The 19,501-nt window shown below is 47.7% G+C and overlaps 1 protein-coding gene across 2 annotated transcripts in view; it reads left to right on the forward strand.

Annotated features, from left to right (window-relative positions):
* The window catches only part of PRKCA (protein kinase C alpha), a 360,902-nt gene that overhangs the window by 250,524 nt on the left and 90,877 nt on the right, over positions 1–19,501 (forward strand). For both annotated transcript variants that reach the window (XM_061175760.1, XM_061175761.1), the window contains 2 exons: positions 4,758–4,869; positions 8,193–8,321. In XM_061175760.1, coding sequence (XP_061031743.1) covers positions 4,758–4,869; positions 8,193–8,321 — 241 coding nt within the window. The remainder of the gene's footprint in view (positions 1–4,757; positions 4,870–8,192; positions 8,322–19,501) is intronic.

Raw genomic sequence — 19,501 nt, forward strand, 5'->3', positions numbered from 1 at the left:
TGAATCAGTTATACATATACATATGTTCCCATATCTCTTCCCTCTTGCATCTCCCTCCCTCCCCCCCTCCCTATCCCACCCCTCTAGGTGGTCACAAAGCACCGAGCTGATCTCCCTGTGCTATGCGGCTGCTTCCCACTAGCTATCTGTTTTACATTTGGTAGTGTATATATGTCCATGACACTCTCTCACCCTGTCACATCTCACCCCTCCCCCTCCCCATATCCTCAAGTCCATTCTCTAGTAGGTCTGTGTCTTTGTTCCCATCTTGCCACTAGGTTCTTCATGACCTTTTTTTTTTTTTTTCCCCTTAGATTCCATATATATGTGTTAGCATACTGTATTTCTTTTTCTCTTTCTGACTTACTTCACTCTGTATGACAGACTCTAACTCCATCCACCTCATTACAAACACCTCCATTTCATTTCTTTTTATGGCTGAGTAATATTCCATTGTATATATGTGCCACATCTTCTTTTTCCATTCATCTGATGATGGACACCTAGGTTGCTTCCATGTCCTGGCTATTGTAAACAGAGCTGCAATGAATATTTTGGTACATGACTCTTTCTGAATTATGGTTTTCTCAGGGTATATGCCCAGTAGTGGGATTGCTGGGTTGTATGGTAGTTCTATTTTTAGTTTTTTAAGGAACCTCCATACTGTTCTCCATAGTGGCTGTATCAATTTACATTCCCACCAACAGTGCAAGAGTGTTCCCTTTTCTCCACACCCTCTCCAGCATTTATTGTTTCTAGATTTTTTGATGATGGCCATTCTGACTGGTGTGAGATGATACCTCATTGTAGTTTTGATTTGCATTTCTCTAATGATTAATGATGTTGAGCATTCTTTCATGTGTCTGTTGGCAATCTGTATCTCTTCTTTGGAGAAATGTCTATTTAGGTCTTCTGCCCATTTTTGGATTGGGTTGTTCGTTTTCTTGTTATTGAGCTGCATGAGCTGCTTGTAAATCTTGGAGATTAATCCTTTGTCAGTTGCTTCATTTGCAAATATTTTCTCCCATTCTGAGGGTTGTCTTTTGGTCTTGTTTATGGTTTCCTTTGCTGTGCAAAAGCTTTTAAGTTTCATTAGGTCCCATTTGTTTATTTGTGTTTTTATTTCCATTTCTCTAGGACCTGGGTCAAAAAGGATCTTGCTGTGATTTATGTCATAGAGTGTTCTGCCTATGTTTTCCTCTAAGAGTTTGATAATGTCTGGCCTTACACTTAGGTCTTTAATCCATTTTGAGTTTATTTTTGTGTATGGTGTCAGAGAGTGTTCTAATTTCATACTTTTACATGTACCTGTCCAATTTTCCCAGCACCACTTATTGAAGAGGCTGTCTTTTCTCCACTGTATATGCTTGCCTCCTTTATCAAAGATAAGGTGACCATATGTGCGTGGGCTTATCTCTGGGCTTTCTATCTTGTTCCATTGATCTATATTTCTGTTTTTGTGCCAGTACCAAACTGTCTTGATTACTGTAGCTTTGTAATATAGTCTGAAGTCAGGGAGCCTGATTCCTCCAGCTCCATTTTTTGTTCTCAAGATTGCTTTGGCTATTCGGGGTCTTTTGTGTTTCCATACAAATTGTGAAATTTTTTGTTCTAGTTCTGTGAAAAATGCCAGTGGTAGTTTGATAGGGATTGCATTGAATCTGTAGATTGCTTTGGGTAGCAGAGTCATTTTCACAATGTTGATTCTTCCAATCCAAGAACATGGTATATCTCTCCATCTATTTGTATCATCTTTAATTTCTTTCATCAGTGTCCTATAATTTTCTGCATACAGGTCTTTTGTCTCCTTAGGTAGGTTTATTCCTAGGTATTTTATTCTTTTTGTTGCAATGGTAAACGGGAGTGTTTTCTTAATTTCTCTTTCAGATTTTTCATCATTAGTATACAGGAATGCAAGAGATTTCTGTGCATTAATTTTGTATCCTGCTACTTTACCAAATTCATTGATTAGCTCTAGTAGTTTTCTGGTAGCATCTTTTGGATTCTCTATGTATAGTATCATGTCATCTGCAAACAGTGACAGCTTTACTTCTTCTTTTCCGATTTGGATTCCTTTTATTTCTTTTTCTTCTCTGATTGCTGTGGCTAACACTTCCAAAACTATGTTGAATAATAGTGGTGAGAGTGGGCAACCTTGTCTTGTTCCTGATCTTAGTGGAAATGGTTTCAGTTTTTCACCATTGAGGACAATGTTGGCTGTGGGTTTGTCATATACGGCCTTTATTATGTTGAGGAAAGTTCCCTCTATGCCTACTTTCTGCAGGACTTTTTATCATAAATGGGTGTTGAATTTTGTCGAAAGCTTTCTCTGCATCTATTGAGATGATCATATGGTTTTTCTCCTTCAATTTGTTAATATGATGTATCACGTTGATTGATTTGCATATATTGAAGAATCCTTGCATTCCTGGAATAAACCCCACTTGATCATGGTGTATAATCCTTTTAATGTGCTGTTGGATTCTGTTTGCTAGTATTTTGTTGAGGATTTTTGCGTCTATGTTCATCAGTGATATTGGCCTGTAGTTTTCTTTCTATGCGACATCTTTGTCTGGTTTTGGTATCAGGGTGATGGTGGCCTCGTAGAATGAGTTGGGGAGTGTTCCTCCCTCTGCAATATTTTGGAAGAGTTTGAGAAGGATAGGTGTTAGCTCTTCTCTAAATGTTTGATAGAATTCGCCTGTGAAGCCATCTGGTCCTGGGCTTTTGTGTGTTGGAAGATTTTTAATCACAGTTTCAATGTCAGTGCTTGTGATTGGTCTGTTCATATTTTCTATTTCTTCCTGGTTCAGTCTTGGCAGGTTGTGCATTTCTAAGAATCTGTCCATTTCTTCCAGGTTGTCCATTTTATTGGCATAGAGTTGCTTGTAGTAATCTCTCACGATCGTTTGTATTTCTGCAGTGTCAGTGGTTACTTCTCCTTTTTCATTTCTAATTCTATTAATTTGAGTCTTCTCCCTTTTTCTCTTGATGAGTCTGGCTAATGGTTTATCAATTTTGTTTATCTTCTCAAAGAACCAGCTCTTAGTTTCATTGATTTTTGCTATTGTTTCCTTCATTTCTTTTTCATTTATTTCTGATCTGATCTTTATGATTTCTTTCCTTCTGCTAGCTTTGGGGTTTTTTTGTTCTTCTTTCTCTAATTGCTTTAGGTGCAAGGTTAGGTTGTTTATTCGAGATGTTTCCTGTTTCTTGATGTAGGCTTGTATTGCTATTAACTTCCACTATTCTTTATACTATTTTAATCTGCATGATTAAAATATTCCAGAATTTTTAATTTCTATCTTTAAAAAGTAGTCAAAATAATTCATTGGTCGGTATGTGTCTTAGATTTTAGGTTCCAATGTCAACCAAAAGGTCAGTTATCTTATGAAGTCAAGATGACCTTTGGAATTCCCTCACATCACCAGCACCCAGGCTCTTAGAAAGTCAGAAGCCAAGAATATCTTTCTTTGAGTACCTTTGCATTGGAGAAGCCCCAGACTAAGGGACACATCAAGGACACCCCAGGCTTCCCTTGTCTGTAGTGGAGCTCGTGGTCTCTCCTCCCCATAACCCTGCTCCCCTGGCATCTTCCTTCATTCAGACAGGGGCACCTGCCCAGGCCACAGAGAATGGTTTGGGAGGAGGAATTGAATGAGGAAGCGTTCTGATGTGGCATGTTGAGGATGAAATTGTTTTATAGCTCAAATAGGATGTGTTGGTCTTTTAGCTCAGTGCTCGACTTTACGTATTAATAAACAGAGGTGCAGGAAGCAGAGGGGCTACTGCTTTACGTGGGTTTTCCCTTCTCAGCACCTCACTGAGATTGACTTGTTTTGTCTTTATATCAACCACGTAAGACAAGTCCTGTTAATTTCCCGGTGTGTAGATGGGGCAGAAAGGATGAGTAATTGGGGCAAGGTCATGCCTCTGGGAAGGAACGGAACGGGGATTTGAGCACAGGCAGTGTGACCGCAGCGCCCCTGCTCTGTCATTACTACTGTGTGCTAGGTGTGATTTTTGCTTCCTTGTCTATAATCTATCTGTAGGTTGAGGAACAAAACACTACTTGGAAAAAGGCTGCCTAGTTGTCCCTTCAGTAATCTGCGTGGCGCTAGAGGAGATGAATTGCCGCGGGGGCTAGGGGAGGGGGCTTCCAGGCATTTCCAGTGTTCATCTGATTACACTGAAGTTTCCCTCTGCAAATGCATATGATGCTTTGGAAATGGTGCAGAAGCAGGAAGACGTCCCTGTGGGTTTGGGTGCATATGTGGTCTTAGAGTCTATTCCTGGAAACTTCGCCCAAAAGGAAATGGCCCAAAGTCTGCTGAACGGCTCCAGGGTCACTCAGCTCAGCTTCCCAGATACACCCTGATTTTGTGCCTGCTACAGCCCACGCTGGGCCCTGGGGATGTGGCAAGACCACGGTGTCTGAACCGCTCTGCACGCCCTCGGGCACCTTGACGGCTCTGGGTCCAGAAGCGGTAGCTTTGGGAGAAACCCCGCTGTGTGCGGATTACACCCCGGAAAGAGAGGGAACGTGGGCATCCAGTGCCCAGCCCGGAACGGGCAGCCTCTTAAAACACGATGCGGCAAAGGTGCCCCCGCCCATCGTGTGACCTCAGACGGCGGGGCACACACAGTCTGGCGCCTGGAGCCTTGCTGTGGGGACGGGAGGGGCAGGCCTGAGCCGGGCCTAGCCCCCAGGCGAGGTCTCCCCGTGACTGATGAGCACGTGCTGCCTCTCCCCTCAGGACCCCAGGAGCAAGCACAAGTTCAAGATCCACACTTACGGAAGCCCCACCTTCTGCGATCACTGCGGGTCACTGCTGTACGGACTTATCCATCAAGGGATGAAGTGTGACAGTAAGTAAGTTTTCTTTTCCTAGTAGATGGTGAGGCTCTGCAGATGCGTCCGGGGTTGACAGGGCCCTTCAAGATGTAGTGACTTTTCAGCCCATCAGTAGAATTCGTTCAGATATGGACTCTACTGAAAAAGTAGAGAATCTCTCCGCTCTCGAAGTTCTGGTTTATTAAACTACTTAACTGCCTAGTTATGAACCCTCACCCCAAAAGCACCCGATTTAGTGGAGTCGGTGCTGCCCCGGTCTTCCGTGGTAGAGATCTTCAATCGCTGTCGCACGCAGGCCCGTCAAACCCCACAACGAATGCCATGTGTCCCCACCTCCAGATTCCACATTTGGTTCAGCTTCAAGATGAGCTGAGCATTCATACTCATTATCTTCCTGGGTCTCTAGTTAGTGGGTGGACTGTGGAAAACTCCAGTAGGCCCTCCTTAGCACTGAAACCGCAGCAAAAATGAAAACGGGGAGGGCATCTTACTTTTGAAGTTCACTTGCCCTGTGGGTTTCTGGACAGATCAGATTCCTACCAGGCCAGTTAGAGATGAAGTCCCAGAAGACGTCCGTCCTCTCCCCTTCTGCTTTCTGCTCTGTGTGCATCTCCACCAAACACCAGGAGGAAAGAAAAACAGCTCTTTCTTTCTGTGGAAGCTCTTTGCTTTGATTACTGTCATGTAATGAGATTCCCCAGGCTATTTATTTGTTTCAATAAAGTTTTATTCTTAGGACATGAAAAGGTACTTACTGAGCCGGTTTTTTCTAGTAGAAGGGGAAGGGTCATGGGAATATAAGATGTGTCATTCGTTAATGACGGCTCTTAGGGCCCGAGCCTCATCTGTGTGTCCCGACATGGAGCAAAGACATACGTATGTCGTCTTCCCTCGGTATCCGAGGGGGGTCGGTTCCAGGACCCTCCGCGGACGCTCAGCGTCCACAGTCAGCGGATACGGGGGTGTGGTTTGGGGGGAGCAGCTGTGGAGTTGTTGGAAAGGAATCGTGTCTGAGTGGAGCTGTGCAGTTCAAACCCGTGTCACTCAAGGGCCAACTGCACATAAACATCAAGCTCTATGAACTTTATGGAGTAGACGGATGGCTTCTCAGAACGCAGGGCTGCTTCACCTTCCCAAGCTGTAGAATATGAGAGCTTCATGGAAGCTTCGTGATTGGCAAGGCCGGTGGCTTCCTGCATTTCGGGAAACGCTAGGATTCCAAAGACACCGTTTTCAGAGGCTCTGCAAGTGTGGATTCTAAGTGCACTTGTAAATACACTTTTAATTATTTTAAAACTTGGAACAAAAGTGAATCCTCAGCTGTGTTAGGCACTCAACCTTGACGAGTTGAAGGTGACCTTGCAGACTGATGTTCCCAGCTTCACTCAGTAGGCAGAAGGGGCCCTCCCGTTTCTCCTGCTACATCCACTGCAGAGTCAGCCGGGATTGTGAAGGGTGCACTTAAAGAAGGGCACCAGCTGCCCATCCTCTTCTGGGTGAACCAGGATTTGGGGATGCTGTCCAACTTTAACACAAGACAGAAATAAATGCATCGCTGAGGCTGAACTGAGTCTTCACCTGGCATCCCTAACGGCTGGGTGCAAAGTTTTGTTTGCATCAGAGGCCTTTCTTGGTTATCCAGGAATGTCTTTATAGTAAATAAATGGTATAGATTTGAATTTATTAACCAAGTGTATGCTAATGAAATAACACTCATCTGGTTTGTAGATTAGAATCCTGCTTATTAACATTTTGGTTGTAAAATGGGTTCTGTTAGTAAATGTTTTGAAAACCCCTGACCTAAACCAGTGTGCTTTGTTTTAAGCCCTTTGCCTTGGAGTCCTAGGGTTTCTGGGGCTGCTGCCTGTGCTTCTTCCTGGGGGGTGCAGGAAAATATGCAGATGGGTGCCAGGACCCAGACCATCCGCCAGCCAGAGCCACTTCTGCAGAGAAGAAGCCTCTTCCTCTGCCCTTACACACAGTAGGTTATGATGCTGTAGACATTTCTGCTCGGTGGAAAGAAAGTCAGCAGCCACTTGTGCAGGCCTCTTAGTTTGCGGAGTAGGAAAGGGAGTTGGAAAGCAAATGAGCTTCCCAGGATGTACGATACAAGCCGCGGACGGTAGCGCCAAGACAAAGATACAGCCCAGGGCCCTTTCACCTCCCACGCCCTCCCTGAGGTCCACGTCCTTTCCAGAGGCTCTGGCATTTATTCCCTTAAGTTGCACGTTCTGCCCAAGTACTTGAACACGTGATTTGGTCAATGCGGGTCATAGCACAGCTTTTCAAGAGGCTTGGTACTGGCCGAATCAAGGTACATGATTTTGAACGGTTCCCTTTGGGAATGAATCCACATTAATCGTTCTTCCCTCGTTGTATCCCTTTTCCTGCTTTCGGTGTTTAATAATCATAGCTGAGATCCGTTGTTCGTGATGCTTCTTGCTATTTAGTTCACCACGTTAAAATTAACCACTGAAAATGAAAGGGGCATGAAGGCTCAGAAGAGCCTTGTAGCATCCCCTGGAGGATTCACAGGCGTCCCAGGGGCCACCCCTCCTTCTGGAAGCCTGAAGGTACAGGGCCAGTAGAGCTGAAACACCTACACAGAGTCTTCTGTTTGTGCTCAGTGCCCCGGACTCTCCTCAGGGTCCCTTTAGTCCATTACAGTGAGACTGATCTTTCTTTAATCCTCCCCCTGTCTCGCCCACGTAATGTCAGCTGCTGAGAAATGGCTTATGCCAGGCGTATATTTGTTTTACTCAGAATAATACTTAAATATCTGAAGACAGGTTTAAAATATCAAGCACAGGTTATTTTAAAAACAACAACAGCAAACAAAAGCAATGCACTTAAGCCTCCTTGGAAATACAGTTTACTGAGGAAAGGAACATTTTCTGAATTTCCTTTACTCAACCCTGCAAATTCTCAGAAAGGCATAAGAAATTCTTTGGCAGAAAGAATCCTCTGTTTAAAATGTGCATGTTATTTGCCTCTGTGTACATAAAATAGTAATTAGTCTGCGCTATACATACACTTACCTATGTGAATTTTGTATGCTGTTATATATTGGAAGCATTCACAGAAGACAGGGGGGTGTCTTGCTTCAGTTAAGACTGGACAAATATGGATCGAGTATTTTAAGGATATTGTCACTCACATGAAGCCTGTGCTGTAAGGGACATCTGCTAACAGTTCTTTATGTCACGAAAAGCATTATAGCAGAGTATCGAGTTAGAGGGTGGCTCATTTTCACTTCTGTTCATGCAGCCAAAACACCGAGGGAGGGATGCTTCCAGGCCACACGCCCAGCCTCACCCTTTGCTTTCTTGACTCACAGCCTGTGATATGAACGTGCACAAGCAGTGCGTGATAAACGTCCCCAGCCTCTGCGGGATGGACCACACGGAGAAGAGGGGCCGGATCTACCTGAAGGCCGAGGTCACCGAGGAAAAGCTCCACGTCACAGGTAAGGCAATCTCGGATGGGTGTGAGCCGTGCGCTGCTCCGTAGGCTTCGGCTCAAGGGCAGGCCGAGACCCAGGCTGCTCGGACGCAGAGCCACGGGGTCTCGTGAACATGCATCCCGAATCCCCAAATGCTCAGCGTCAGTCAGGGTCACCACGGCCGTGTGGATGAAGTGTTCTGCCAGCAGGGCCAGCGGATTGTCCCCCTGGTGATGGGCACACCAGAAGCCACTAAGCAAGATGCCACTGGTGAAGGTGGAACCCGGGCGAGGGCAGGCGATGGATGATCCAGGTGTTTAAGGGCGTCGGGCTGTGATGACCTGACGGGCCCGCCGTGATGGTAACAGCAGCTGCCTCGAGTATTTACGCCTCCTCTGAGTTGGGTGCGGTGCTGAGAAATCCACACAGATTAATTTATCTGCTTCTCACAACTACTAGATCATTAGCCTCATTTTCCAGACGAGGAAACCGAGGCACAGAGAAATGGGAACCCTGCAGTGTCACAGAGTAAGTGAGGACTCCAGACCCTGTGCTTCTAACCATCACACCACCTGCACCTCACAGACAAGACGGCTGAGGCACCAGAATTCCATGTCCCCAGGCCAGGCGCCCCTCCTCGGGGCCATGTCGGGGTGCGCACTGTCACAGCACAGCTTTTCCTTTGGTTTCCCACCAAATCCACACTCAGCCGAGGGTCCTCAAGGTGACGCCCTCTGTGCTGAGTATGGTTTAAGTCTCAGGTGGCAGCCTCGTGTCCTTGCTCTGGAGGCCCCTCGGGTACCACCCTGTGCTGTATGCTCCCTTCTCCTGGACCAGGACATTTATTCTCATCAGATCAGCAAACGTACTGTGTTCTCATTTGTATTTAAAAATGGAAAAACTGACTTAATTTTATTGTAAATGACAGAAGATATTATAGGAAAAAAAGACTCGAAGGGTCTGTTTAAGGAGAAAGCGGGGGTGGGGTGGGGTGGGGTGGGGTGGGGACCCCAGAGAAAGCTCACTTTTGGGAACACTCTCACATTTTTTTTCTTTGGAAAACAGTCCAGTTTTCTACCCAGTGCTGTCCTGTCAGGTAATAATTCAGGGAACATCAGACAGGGTTTTGAGGTGTTGCAAGGAGAGGGTCCACACGCTTTGCGGCTGGGTAACCTGATGAAACGAACCACACACGGCTAATGGTCAGAATGGGATCGTGCATAAAATCCCCATCACAGACACGGGACCCCTGGCGCCTTTGTGTTTCAGAGAAGTTCCTTGATTTTCTCAAAACCGTCCTGCCTGCCCCCTTGCGCTTGGGGCTGCGGTTCTCGCCTGCGTTCCCTTTGATTGGACGGATGCTGCAGTGAGGCCACAAGCGGGTCTGCACCGTCACAGCCCCACACTTATTTCTCTCTCTTTTTTACTAAGGCTCCCTCATTGTCAAAGTCCCGTCCTGGGGGCAGGGTGCTTGCAGTTTCAGAGAAAATTACCATAAAACAGAGACCGAGCAAGTGGTGAGGGATCGCAGCAGAATGCCTGTTGGCTGAACAGGGCAGTGCTTCTCCCTGGCTTTACGGCCGCCCACGGCCATGGCGATGTGGTGGACACACAGGGGAGGGTCAGAGCTCAGCCGGGAGGGTCACAGCTCCCTGAGGGCTGGACTGCCTGGCAGCGATTCCAGCGTTCAGCCCGCACTCCTTGTGCTTCTGAGTACAAAACAGACTGTGCGTGCTAGCCCGGCCCGTGCCTTCTCCGTGTGGCGCTGCCTGAGTGTGCCAGGCTCTTCTGTGAGCCTCAGGAGCCTTGCAGGTGTGAAACTGCACAGAGGGGCACAGATGCGCTGGCTGGGGTGGCACACGGTACGAGAGAAAGACCCACCTTGCAGGGGACAGCCAGGCGTATCCTCCTGGGACTCCTGTGCTAATCACTCCAACATTGCCAAGAGTTGAACTTGACTCACAACTGTGGAATCATCTTAGGGGAAGACACCCTCCCTGAGTTCGAGACTTTTCATGTATGAAAGCCAACCAGTGTAACCTATGGCTGCAATGTAGGTCATGTCTCTTGAGAACGAGTCTACACGTTTGTGCAGAGACGTAGCTCTGCTCTAGGACTATGAATTCAGCAATACTTTCATAACAGCAGCAACGGCAGCTCACAGTGACTGAGAACTTCCCACAAAAGGGCCACCTTCCAAGCACTTTACATAATTAACTTATTTACACCTGTGCGGAAATTTATTATCTGTATAGATGAAGAAACCAAGGCACAAAGAAAGTAAATAACTTGCCCAAAGTCACACAGATGGTCACTTTAATGGTTACATATTCAACTGATAGAAGTAGAGATATTTTAACGACAGTACCAGTAGGAACTGGAATCTTATCTTAGTTCAGGCTACTATAATAAATACCACGGACTGAATTTCTCTTGGTTCTGGAGGCCGGTAAGTTCAAGATTAAGGTGCCACCAGTTTGCTTTCTGGAGAGAAATCTCCTCCTGGCTTGCAAGGGCTGCCTTCTGGCTGTGTCTTCACTTGAGAGAGAGAGAGAGAGAGAGAGAGAGGCTGGGAGTGGGAAGAGGGAGGAAGGAAGCAAACTCAGTGGTGTCTCCTAAGGGCACTGATCCCATCCTGAGGGCCTCACCCTCATGACCTCATCCCCTCCCAAGGCCCTACCTCCTGTACCATCACCGTAGGGGGTTAGGGCTTCCACATACAAACTTGGGGGCACAAACATTCAGTCCACAGCAAATCTAACTTAAAAATACAGTAGTTATTTGTGTGCAGGAAATTCAGTCCTAAATATAGACAGCCAAACTAAAGGAAATAACCTGTTAGTAATCATTTCCTTAAGACTTTTAGAGTAATTTTAGATTTTCAGAATCAGAATTAGCCTGGCTTCAAGGAGAACAGAAATATAAACAATAAACCGTAATGAGTAGAGCTTATGGTACAAAAAAAGTCACAAAAGTAACACAGAGTTCCCTGCACCTTTCACCCAGCAGCCCCTGATAATCACATCCTTACATAACCATACTTTAGGCATCAATGTAGTCACATTTTTAAATAGTACCCGATAAATTTGTGAACAATAGGTACCTATGTTAGTCACTAGAAATTGTTTTAAAGAGTCAGAGAGAAGACCTCAGGCTTCCTTATTCCAGTAGAAAAGGCCAGCAAGGAACACCAGCCAGAGCCCTTCCCTAGCGGTACCTGCCACCCCTCCTGCATCACCTGCCTGTACCCCTCCTCACCCAGCGGATCTGGCACTTGTGTGTGTGTGTCTTGACAGACGGTTTCCGTAACAACAGCTGCCACTGACCGAGTCCTTCCCGTGTACGTACTACTGTCCACAGGACTGGACCTTTCCCCATGCTGAGTGCTTTCGTAGCCATTGTTTCACTGACCCCTCAAAAACTATACCACAGCGTCCTGCTCTTGCCCTCATTTTCAAGATGAGCAAAGGCGCTCAGAGGGGGGAAGGAGATTGCTCCGAGTTAACGAGGCAGAAAGTGAAGGGAGGCGGCCTGAGCCCAAGTCTGACCCCTGCACCCAAATGCTGTCAGTCTCCCAGGTCTCTCTTACTAATTCAAGAGTCTCCTCTGGATAGATAGCAAACCCATAAATAGTTTCTAAACCCACACTCAGCACCCCACAGCTTCTTTGAGGTGACAGAAGGTCTAAACGTGGGACGTAGGACCAGGGGAGAAAAGTGTAACATGTGGAGGAATGAAAGAACAAGCCAAGTCCACGTATAATTAAGTGCTCAGTTACGTGGGTGCCAGACAGCCACATAACTATGACTGGGAGGTTCTGGGGCGTATGGGGGGGGGGGAGGGAAAGACCCCGCGGAGGAAGAGGCTGAAGGACTATAGGTGTTTGAGAGGCCAGAGGGAAGAGACCCTCAGCTGATGGCTGAGATGGGGTAGCGGAATTAGCCGGCCTTAACGGGAACACAGATATAAACAATAAACCATAACGAGCAGAGCTTATGATACCAGTGCAAGCGATTTCTTGGAAAATGCACTTAAACCCTAAGTACCTGTGTTGTTAGATTAGCTCCGTTTCCATTTGACCTGTGCAGAATCACTCAAATTGAAAATAATTCCCAAAGTAAAACAGAAATTCCCAACGGACTCCTGGGATGGAAATCACCCTTTTGAAATCAGAGATCAGTTTCCTTTAGAGATTGGTACAGTATTTCTGGGAAAGGCCTGTGCTTTCGTGGTATATTTTTATGTTTTGCCTTTGGGCAATGGTGCTGATGTTATCCGAACAGTGTCATTTTTTTTTTTTTCGTTCAGTATGCGATTTTAATAGGTTTCCTACATTCTTGTGTACCTTTTATCTGGTTTGGAGGAGTGGTAAAGAAAAATAATCCCCCGTGGGAACGAATTTTCAATTTAATGTTGTAAGTAAATGGGAAAAATATCGTATGCTTTACAGCTGTTTCAGGAACACATCTCTTCCCCAAATAGATTATTCTGCAGAAGAGTCTGATTTTCTTAGATACTTTGGGTTGATAAGTTATGGAGGTGACGTTCTAAATCGAGTTCCGGGGTTGGGGGGCACTTCCTGCAGGTGCCGGCAGCCTACAGATTGCGTCCTCTGTCTCTCTTCCAGCTCTGTGTCGGGACTTTGCCCTCATGCTGTTGTTGGCTTAAAGAATACTACTCCCTGTGTGTGTTCTTCCACCTTTTAATAGCGTCATTGGGATGGAGTCAAGGCAGTGAGACTCAGCTTTGCGTGATAATCATTCATTCTTTGATCCGACTGTTTGTTATCCATTTATAAGCTGTGTGTCAGGCTCTCTGCGAGGCCCTGGGGATGCTAAGATAAGGAAGACATAGTCCTTATCATGGAATGTGTGGTCTCCAGGGGGACTTAGGATGTGGAAAAGAATGACAGCGCCCGGTGCCCGTCAGCGTCAGCAGCGTCAGCAGCGTCAGCGTGGAGGGCGCCTGGGGGCAGTGCCTCGTCTGCACCGAGGAAGCTGCAGGTGGTAGTGACGGCAGAGCCAGGAGCACAGGTGGGGAGAGGACACTTCAAGGAAAGATGCCGGGCCGCGGAAGTGCTTGGTGTGTTCAGGAAGCTCGACCCAGTCCAGGATTTCAGGGATTTTGAGTGCGCCGTGGGGAAAGCTGGGGGGAAACTTCTCTCCATTTTCAAGGGGTTAGGGCTACCTACAGTCATCACAGTTTACAGATTGCATGGGTCTTAGGAGTCACGGGGTAATAGCTCCCAGTTAAATACTTCTTTCTCAAGCAGGAGCATTTGCAGTTCCGGGTGGCTGTGTTTTCAACAAGGACAGAGCATCACCCTCCCACCCTGAACTCCAGGCATGACCCCGAGGTTCACTGTGACCCTTGACTTTCTTTGTCGATTCTGGGAAAGGAGGCATGGCAGGCAGCCCATTGGTCACCTGAAAGCTTTGTTCGGATGCTCTTCCCCCCGGCAGGAAGGCCTGTGGAGTATAGTAACCTGTTTGGGGCTGCCAGCAAGGAGCAATTGGACCAAACCGCTTGCAGAACGGAAAAGGTATTAGTTGGAGGTCATTTCTATTAAATAAAAGCTTGGCTGTGGGAATCAGATCCAGCTCAACAGCACAAAAGGTGACGCAGCTGCTGTGGCTGGTCCTTCGCTTTGGGATAGAGAGGGATAGCAGGCAGCTGCTTCCCCTCAAGTATATCCAGATTGTCCATTATCGGTGATGCTACCTTTGATCACCTGGTTAAGGTATTTTCATCAGATCCCTCCACTGCAAAGGTATCTTCTTTAAATTTATAATTAATGAGGGGTCTGGGTGTTGTACATGGAGACCAGCAACTTTTTGTCCGATGGTTTTGGCAGCCATGGACGAGCCTTAATCAGTTATTATACTGACGGTTGCAAAATGGTGATTTTCTAGTTCTGTAATTGCTTCAACGTTCAGTAGCTGGCATTCATCTGAAAGAAAAGCTTTCCCTTTATGTCCCCCTACAATTTTTTTAAGTAGCAATTTGAGCTCACAATTTCTTTTTTAGTGTCTTTTTAAAATGTTCAAATTGTTCAAAATATGGCCAGCGGGAGCCCCTTCATGCTGGCTCTGCGTCCCCTTGACATGACCCATCCATTTTTTCAGTACTTCCTTTCTGTTTTTTTTAAAAAGCTTTTTTGTTTTTTAATTAATTAATTAATTAGTTTATGGCTGTGTTGGGTCTTCGTTTCTGTACGAGGGCTTTCTCCAGTTGCGGCAAGCGGGGGCCACTCTTCATCGCGGTACGCGGGCCTCTCACTATCGCGGCCTCTCTTGTTGCGGAGCACAGGCTCCAGATGCGCAGGCTCAGTAGTTGTGGCTCACGGGCCTAGTTGCTCCGCGGCCTGTGGGATCTTCCCAGACCAGGGCTCGAACCCGTGTCCCCTGCATTGGCAGGCAGATTCTCAACCACTGCGCCACTAGGGAAGCCCAGTACTTTCTTTCTTTCTGGAGCTTCCTTTCTCTGAAGAACACTGGAGTTTTTTTAAAATGGGAATGATAATAAGAATCCAAAGTCGGGGTTCTGGGGGTGCTTGGGGCTCCCAGGGTGCTACTGCCTCTAAGCTCTTCCAGTAGACAGAGGCAGGGTTTTTTTAATGACCTCCCACTGCTGCCTCTGGCTCTGATCCTGGACCAGAGTTCTTCTCCACCTTTCCCAGTCCTCGCTGATTCTCCATCCTCCCTCAGTAAGACCCCTGGTCCCCGATGATGTCAGCATGCCCATTTGTTTGCTCTACCCCACATTACGTGCAGCAGTTTCGGAATCAGTGTACCAACACCTCTACCAAGAACAAGTCCTACTCCATAAAGCTCAAGAATTTATTGCCATTTTAAATAAAGCCTCAGGTGATGCCCCGTCGAGGGTATGTAGTCAGAATGCTGTTACCTGGACTAAATGTTTTCCCGTGTAGCCATGTCGCCCATTTGGTACGTGGCACCTTCCCAATCATACTCAGCCGGCTCCGTAATGTGAGAAACCGAAGGGATGCTGCTCCTGACGGGATGTAATAGAAAGTACACACTATCTTATGCCTGTCCAGTACTGGAGCCAAAACTGTAGTACCCGGATCTAATGAGGGAAAAAAAACTAGACAAATCCAGATATTGGGACATTCTGCTTGGTAACCGACTGGGACTTTTCAAAAATGTTAGTGTTGTGAAAAACAAAAACCGTCAAGGGGACTATTCTTGACTAAAGGAAACTAAAAAGACCTGATAATCGAGTGCAATCTGTGGCCCAAGAAAATAACAATTCTAAAGGACGTCTGGGGAGCAGGGCAGAAATCCGAATCTGGACTACCCTTTAGATAGTGGTTTTGGATCCGCACGACATTTCTGGGTGGTCATGGCAATGTGGCTATGGGGGAGATGCTGAAATAGTTTAGGGGCAATTTTCCCTGACGTCTGAAACTTACTTCCAAATGGTTCAGCAAAAACAAAACACAAAACGCTGAAGTACGTGTGAAATACACACGCACACACAAAGCCTGTGCGGCGAATGTTAATCATTAGTGAAAATTTTCAAATCAACCAAACCTCCAAAAAGTTGAGCTCTGTTAGGTTGGAGCTTTCTGTTCTAGTGGGTACAGCACTTAAATGCTCTCTGTAGAAATCCCTGTGGGCTGGAAGGAAGCCCCAGATGAACCAACCTCCGAGCTCCTGACGGGGATGCTAACAGCCAGCTGGTCAGAACACGGGGAGCAGCTGTGGGAAAGGGGGACGTAGTGCACACCACGGGAGCCGCGGGTGTTGCCGGAGGGCCTGGGTCCTATGAGAGGAGAAACCAACGCTTGTTAAGCCCCTTCCATGTCCCGAGCCCTGGTTGGATGCTTTCCTATCTGGTATCACGACGACCCTTCCGGAAGAGTGCTCTCATCCTCGTCGTCATTCTGTCCCACAGACACCGGCTGTGAGAGCTTGTGTGACCTGCCCAGGTCACCCAGCTGCTGAATGGAGGCCGTCCTGACCCTGGTGCCCAGGCCCACGCCTCCCACCCCCTTACCCTGCCGGCTCCTGGCTCTGGCCGAGGGGAGATGTGTGCCCGTCACAACTCCCTCCCCTTACTACAGATAGGCCCACACCGTCTGGCTACTGTGTTGGCCATTTCGTGTTTCCATCCTGCAGTGAACAGGTGAGGCTACCCTGAGCTGGCCCTTGGCACTGTCGTCATGACCCCCAGAGCCCCCATTTTCCAGGGTTTAGATAACGGCTAGCGATAAAAATGGCAGCAGGGAACCCAGCTGAACTCCTCCCTGCCTCAGAGTGGAGACCTGAAATGGGCAAGAAGGATGGAAACAAACACCTGTCAAGATGTGTGCCGACCGATCGTGCAGGAGTGGGCCAGACGTGACGGCCGTGTCCTTTCTCAGCCTGCCTCGCCGTCGCAGCCTCGCCCTTGCTCTCGAATTCTCAGTCTTGGAAGAACCCATCTGTAGCTTGGCCGGGGCTTAACATCCAGGCACAGCCTTTGCAAAAGAAAACAGGAACTGCCTTGGAGCTAAAAACACCTAGCAGCCTGCTTGTCTCAGAGGAGTGCCTGCACACTGCCACATTCAGATGCATGGGCTTCCAGCTGACCACTGGTGTGCTTTCCATGCATTTATCTACTCTGTCTTCTTCCTTGGTTGGCCATTCCTAAATATCAGGTGCCGTACGTCTGTGTGACCCCTTCAGCAGCCGGTATCTTGCCTGCCTCTGCAGTCTGGTCCCTTCCGCCCACCCCGCACCTTGGCACTCCGCATTCGCATCGTGAAGAAAAGCTACGTGCCGTTTCCCCAGGGGGCAGGCTGGTTCCCACCTGCTCACCTTTGCCTGTGCTGTTTACCCTGCTCCATCAGGAGTATTGTTTAACCCTCAGCCCCAGTTCCCTTCATGAAGCCCCTCCTACCATTTTGTGCCCCGCCTAAAATGGACCACTTTCTCCCCACGCCCTTTCTAACATTTATTATGTGGTTATGTGTTTATCTGCATGCTGATCTCTTGCCACCAGACCATTAGCCCTTTGAGGTCCGAGACGGCGTCTTATCTCCTGTACCCAGTGCCTTGAATTTGTGTCTAAGAGATGGGTGTTGAGTAGATGATGATGATGTTAGAAGAACCCAGCGAGCACGGCGTAAAAAAGACCCAGCTTTATACTGTGCTGCTACCTCCCAAATCCAAAGCAACTCTTCCCATTTTAGCCCTATATCTGGATCACATGGAAATGATCCTGTTTTAGCCGAATTCGTAAAGCCACGTGACTCTTGGGATCCTTCAGAGAGACACACATCCTCCAAGAAAGAGGTTGCACATTTTCCAAGGGACGTGTCATTATTGACATCCTGACTGTGGTACCTCATCCTGACCTATCTGTGGCAGAGCTATCAAATGTGTACTAACTAGCAGTGTGTCTTCCTGTGGATTGTCCCTCCTGCAGGGCTCTCTGTGCAGTGATTTGAACGTAGCTTTCTATACTGAGTGCACTGGGTGCTTGTGGGAAGCAGCAAGACCAGGATGAGGGGCAAAGGGTCGCCAGTGTCATTTCCTTAAGGCAAGAGCACCCTGGTCTCCAAGCTCAGAGTGACATGGCTTCTTTCTCCTGCTTGTAAACTGTGGTGGTTTAGCTGCGGATGGCAAGTCCCCTCCCCATTGCATCCTTGCCGGAGCACTAAGATCTCAAATGCCCACCTCCTAAGACCTCGCGGGGAACGGAATCTTCACCCCATGCACGGGCTCTGGCCTGAGGGTCCTGCCACACTGTATATCTGCCCGTTGAATCTCTCTCCACCTGGCAGTTTTGTCGAGTCAGTGGTGGCTCAGTGGTGTACGAACAGCTTGCTTATTTCACCAGATTAAAAGTTTTACATCCAAGATACTTGGCCCCCAGTCTTGCCTCTTTCGGAATTAATTTAGTCTCACATTAGGTTCGATGCACGTGGTCGCCTTGGGAAGGTCTAAAGTGTTGACAGATGGGCTCAGTCAGAGAAAGATCCCAAAGGTAATGAGAACATCCAGATTCTTATAAAACTGTGGTTGAGGTGATAAGAGGCTTTTTCAGGTGAAAATCTCTTAGCCCTGACATGGGAAGTTTAATTAATGTTTATCTTCAGCTTTGTATTCTCAGATTCAAGACTGTGGTAGAACAGTAGATAGAGGGCCGAGGGGAAATGGCTTGTTGTTATGTTGTCTCTCTCTCTGAGGACTGCCGTCTTCCAGAAGCAAATACTAATACCAATCCCCTGTTGGCCCGAGGCCTCCAGTAGCCCCTGACGAGTACGCCCCCTAAGAGAATCAGCTCTGAGCCCATCTCTGGTGACCAGGAGTGTAGGGGAGAGTTGTTGGGCTGGGACAGTTGAACCCTTTCCTACCGACAGGTGCAGGACCGTCGCCGGCTAAGCAGGTGTCACACATGATGCTCAGCCATCGCATTCCTGGTGGGGAAGCCCAGCAAAGGCCTCCCCCCAAAGATGGGGCTCCCTCAGCCGAGCCAGCAAGAGCACATCCTGCTCGTAACCTCACGTAAAGGTGATAGAAAGAAGGTTGGTTTCATTGGGCCTTGTCTCTTGAGGGTTTGGCTACTTCAGTGTGGGGAGAAAAAAAAAAGAGAGAACCAGTAAACATTTTTGTCTTTGTCTGCCACACTGATGTGAATGCTTATGATTTTATTAGCAACTGCCTGGGAGCCAGGCCTGATGTAATTTAATTTAATCTCCTCGGTTATTTTCAGTTCAGCTCAGTCTGTTTTCAGCACGGATGAGGGGAAGTCATCAGGTGGAGGGGGGCGGCCAAGGAAGGGGCAGGAGGAGGTACCTTCCACTCCCCCCGGTTACTCACGTTCCCCCTCTAGTTACTCAAGCTTAAGCCTCCCTTCGTGGAGACGGGTCCCCAGACCAAGTTCTGGTTCCCACCAAGTTCCTCTTGGGTCTCATCACCTTGTTCCTCTGAGTAAAGAAATGTTCTGTCAGCCCCGGGAGAGGCGCGGCACAGCGGAGACGGTAATTATGCAGCCAGAAACGCACATGGGACAGTTCTCTCTAGTGCCAGGAGGGAGCCGAGGAATGACACCGTCCCCTCTCTCCTTCTAGCTACCTGCACTTACCGTTGTGTTGCTGTAGCTCTTTCTCTTTGCAGTACTTTGACGCTCTGGGATTGGAAATTTGGGAGGCGGGATGCCAGGGTTCTCCCAGTTTGATGGGTTTCGTCTCA

The sequence above is a fragment of the Eubalaena glacialis genome, chromosome 19, assembly GCF_028564815.1.
Source record: "Eubalaena glacialis isolate mEubGla1 chromosome 19, mEubGla1.1.hap2.+ XY, whole genome shotgun sequence".
NCBI classification, from domain to species: domain Eukaryota; kingdom Metazoa; phylum Chordata; class Mammalia; order Artiodactyla; family Balaenidae; genus Eubalaena; species Eubalaena glacialis.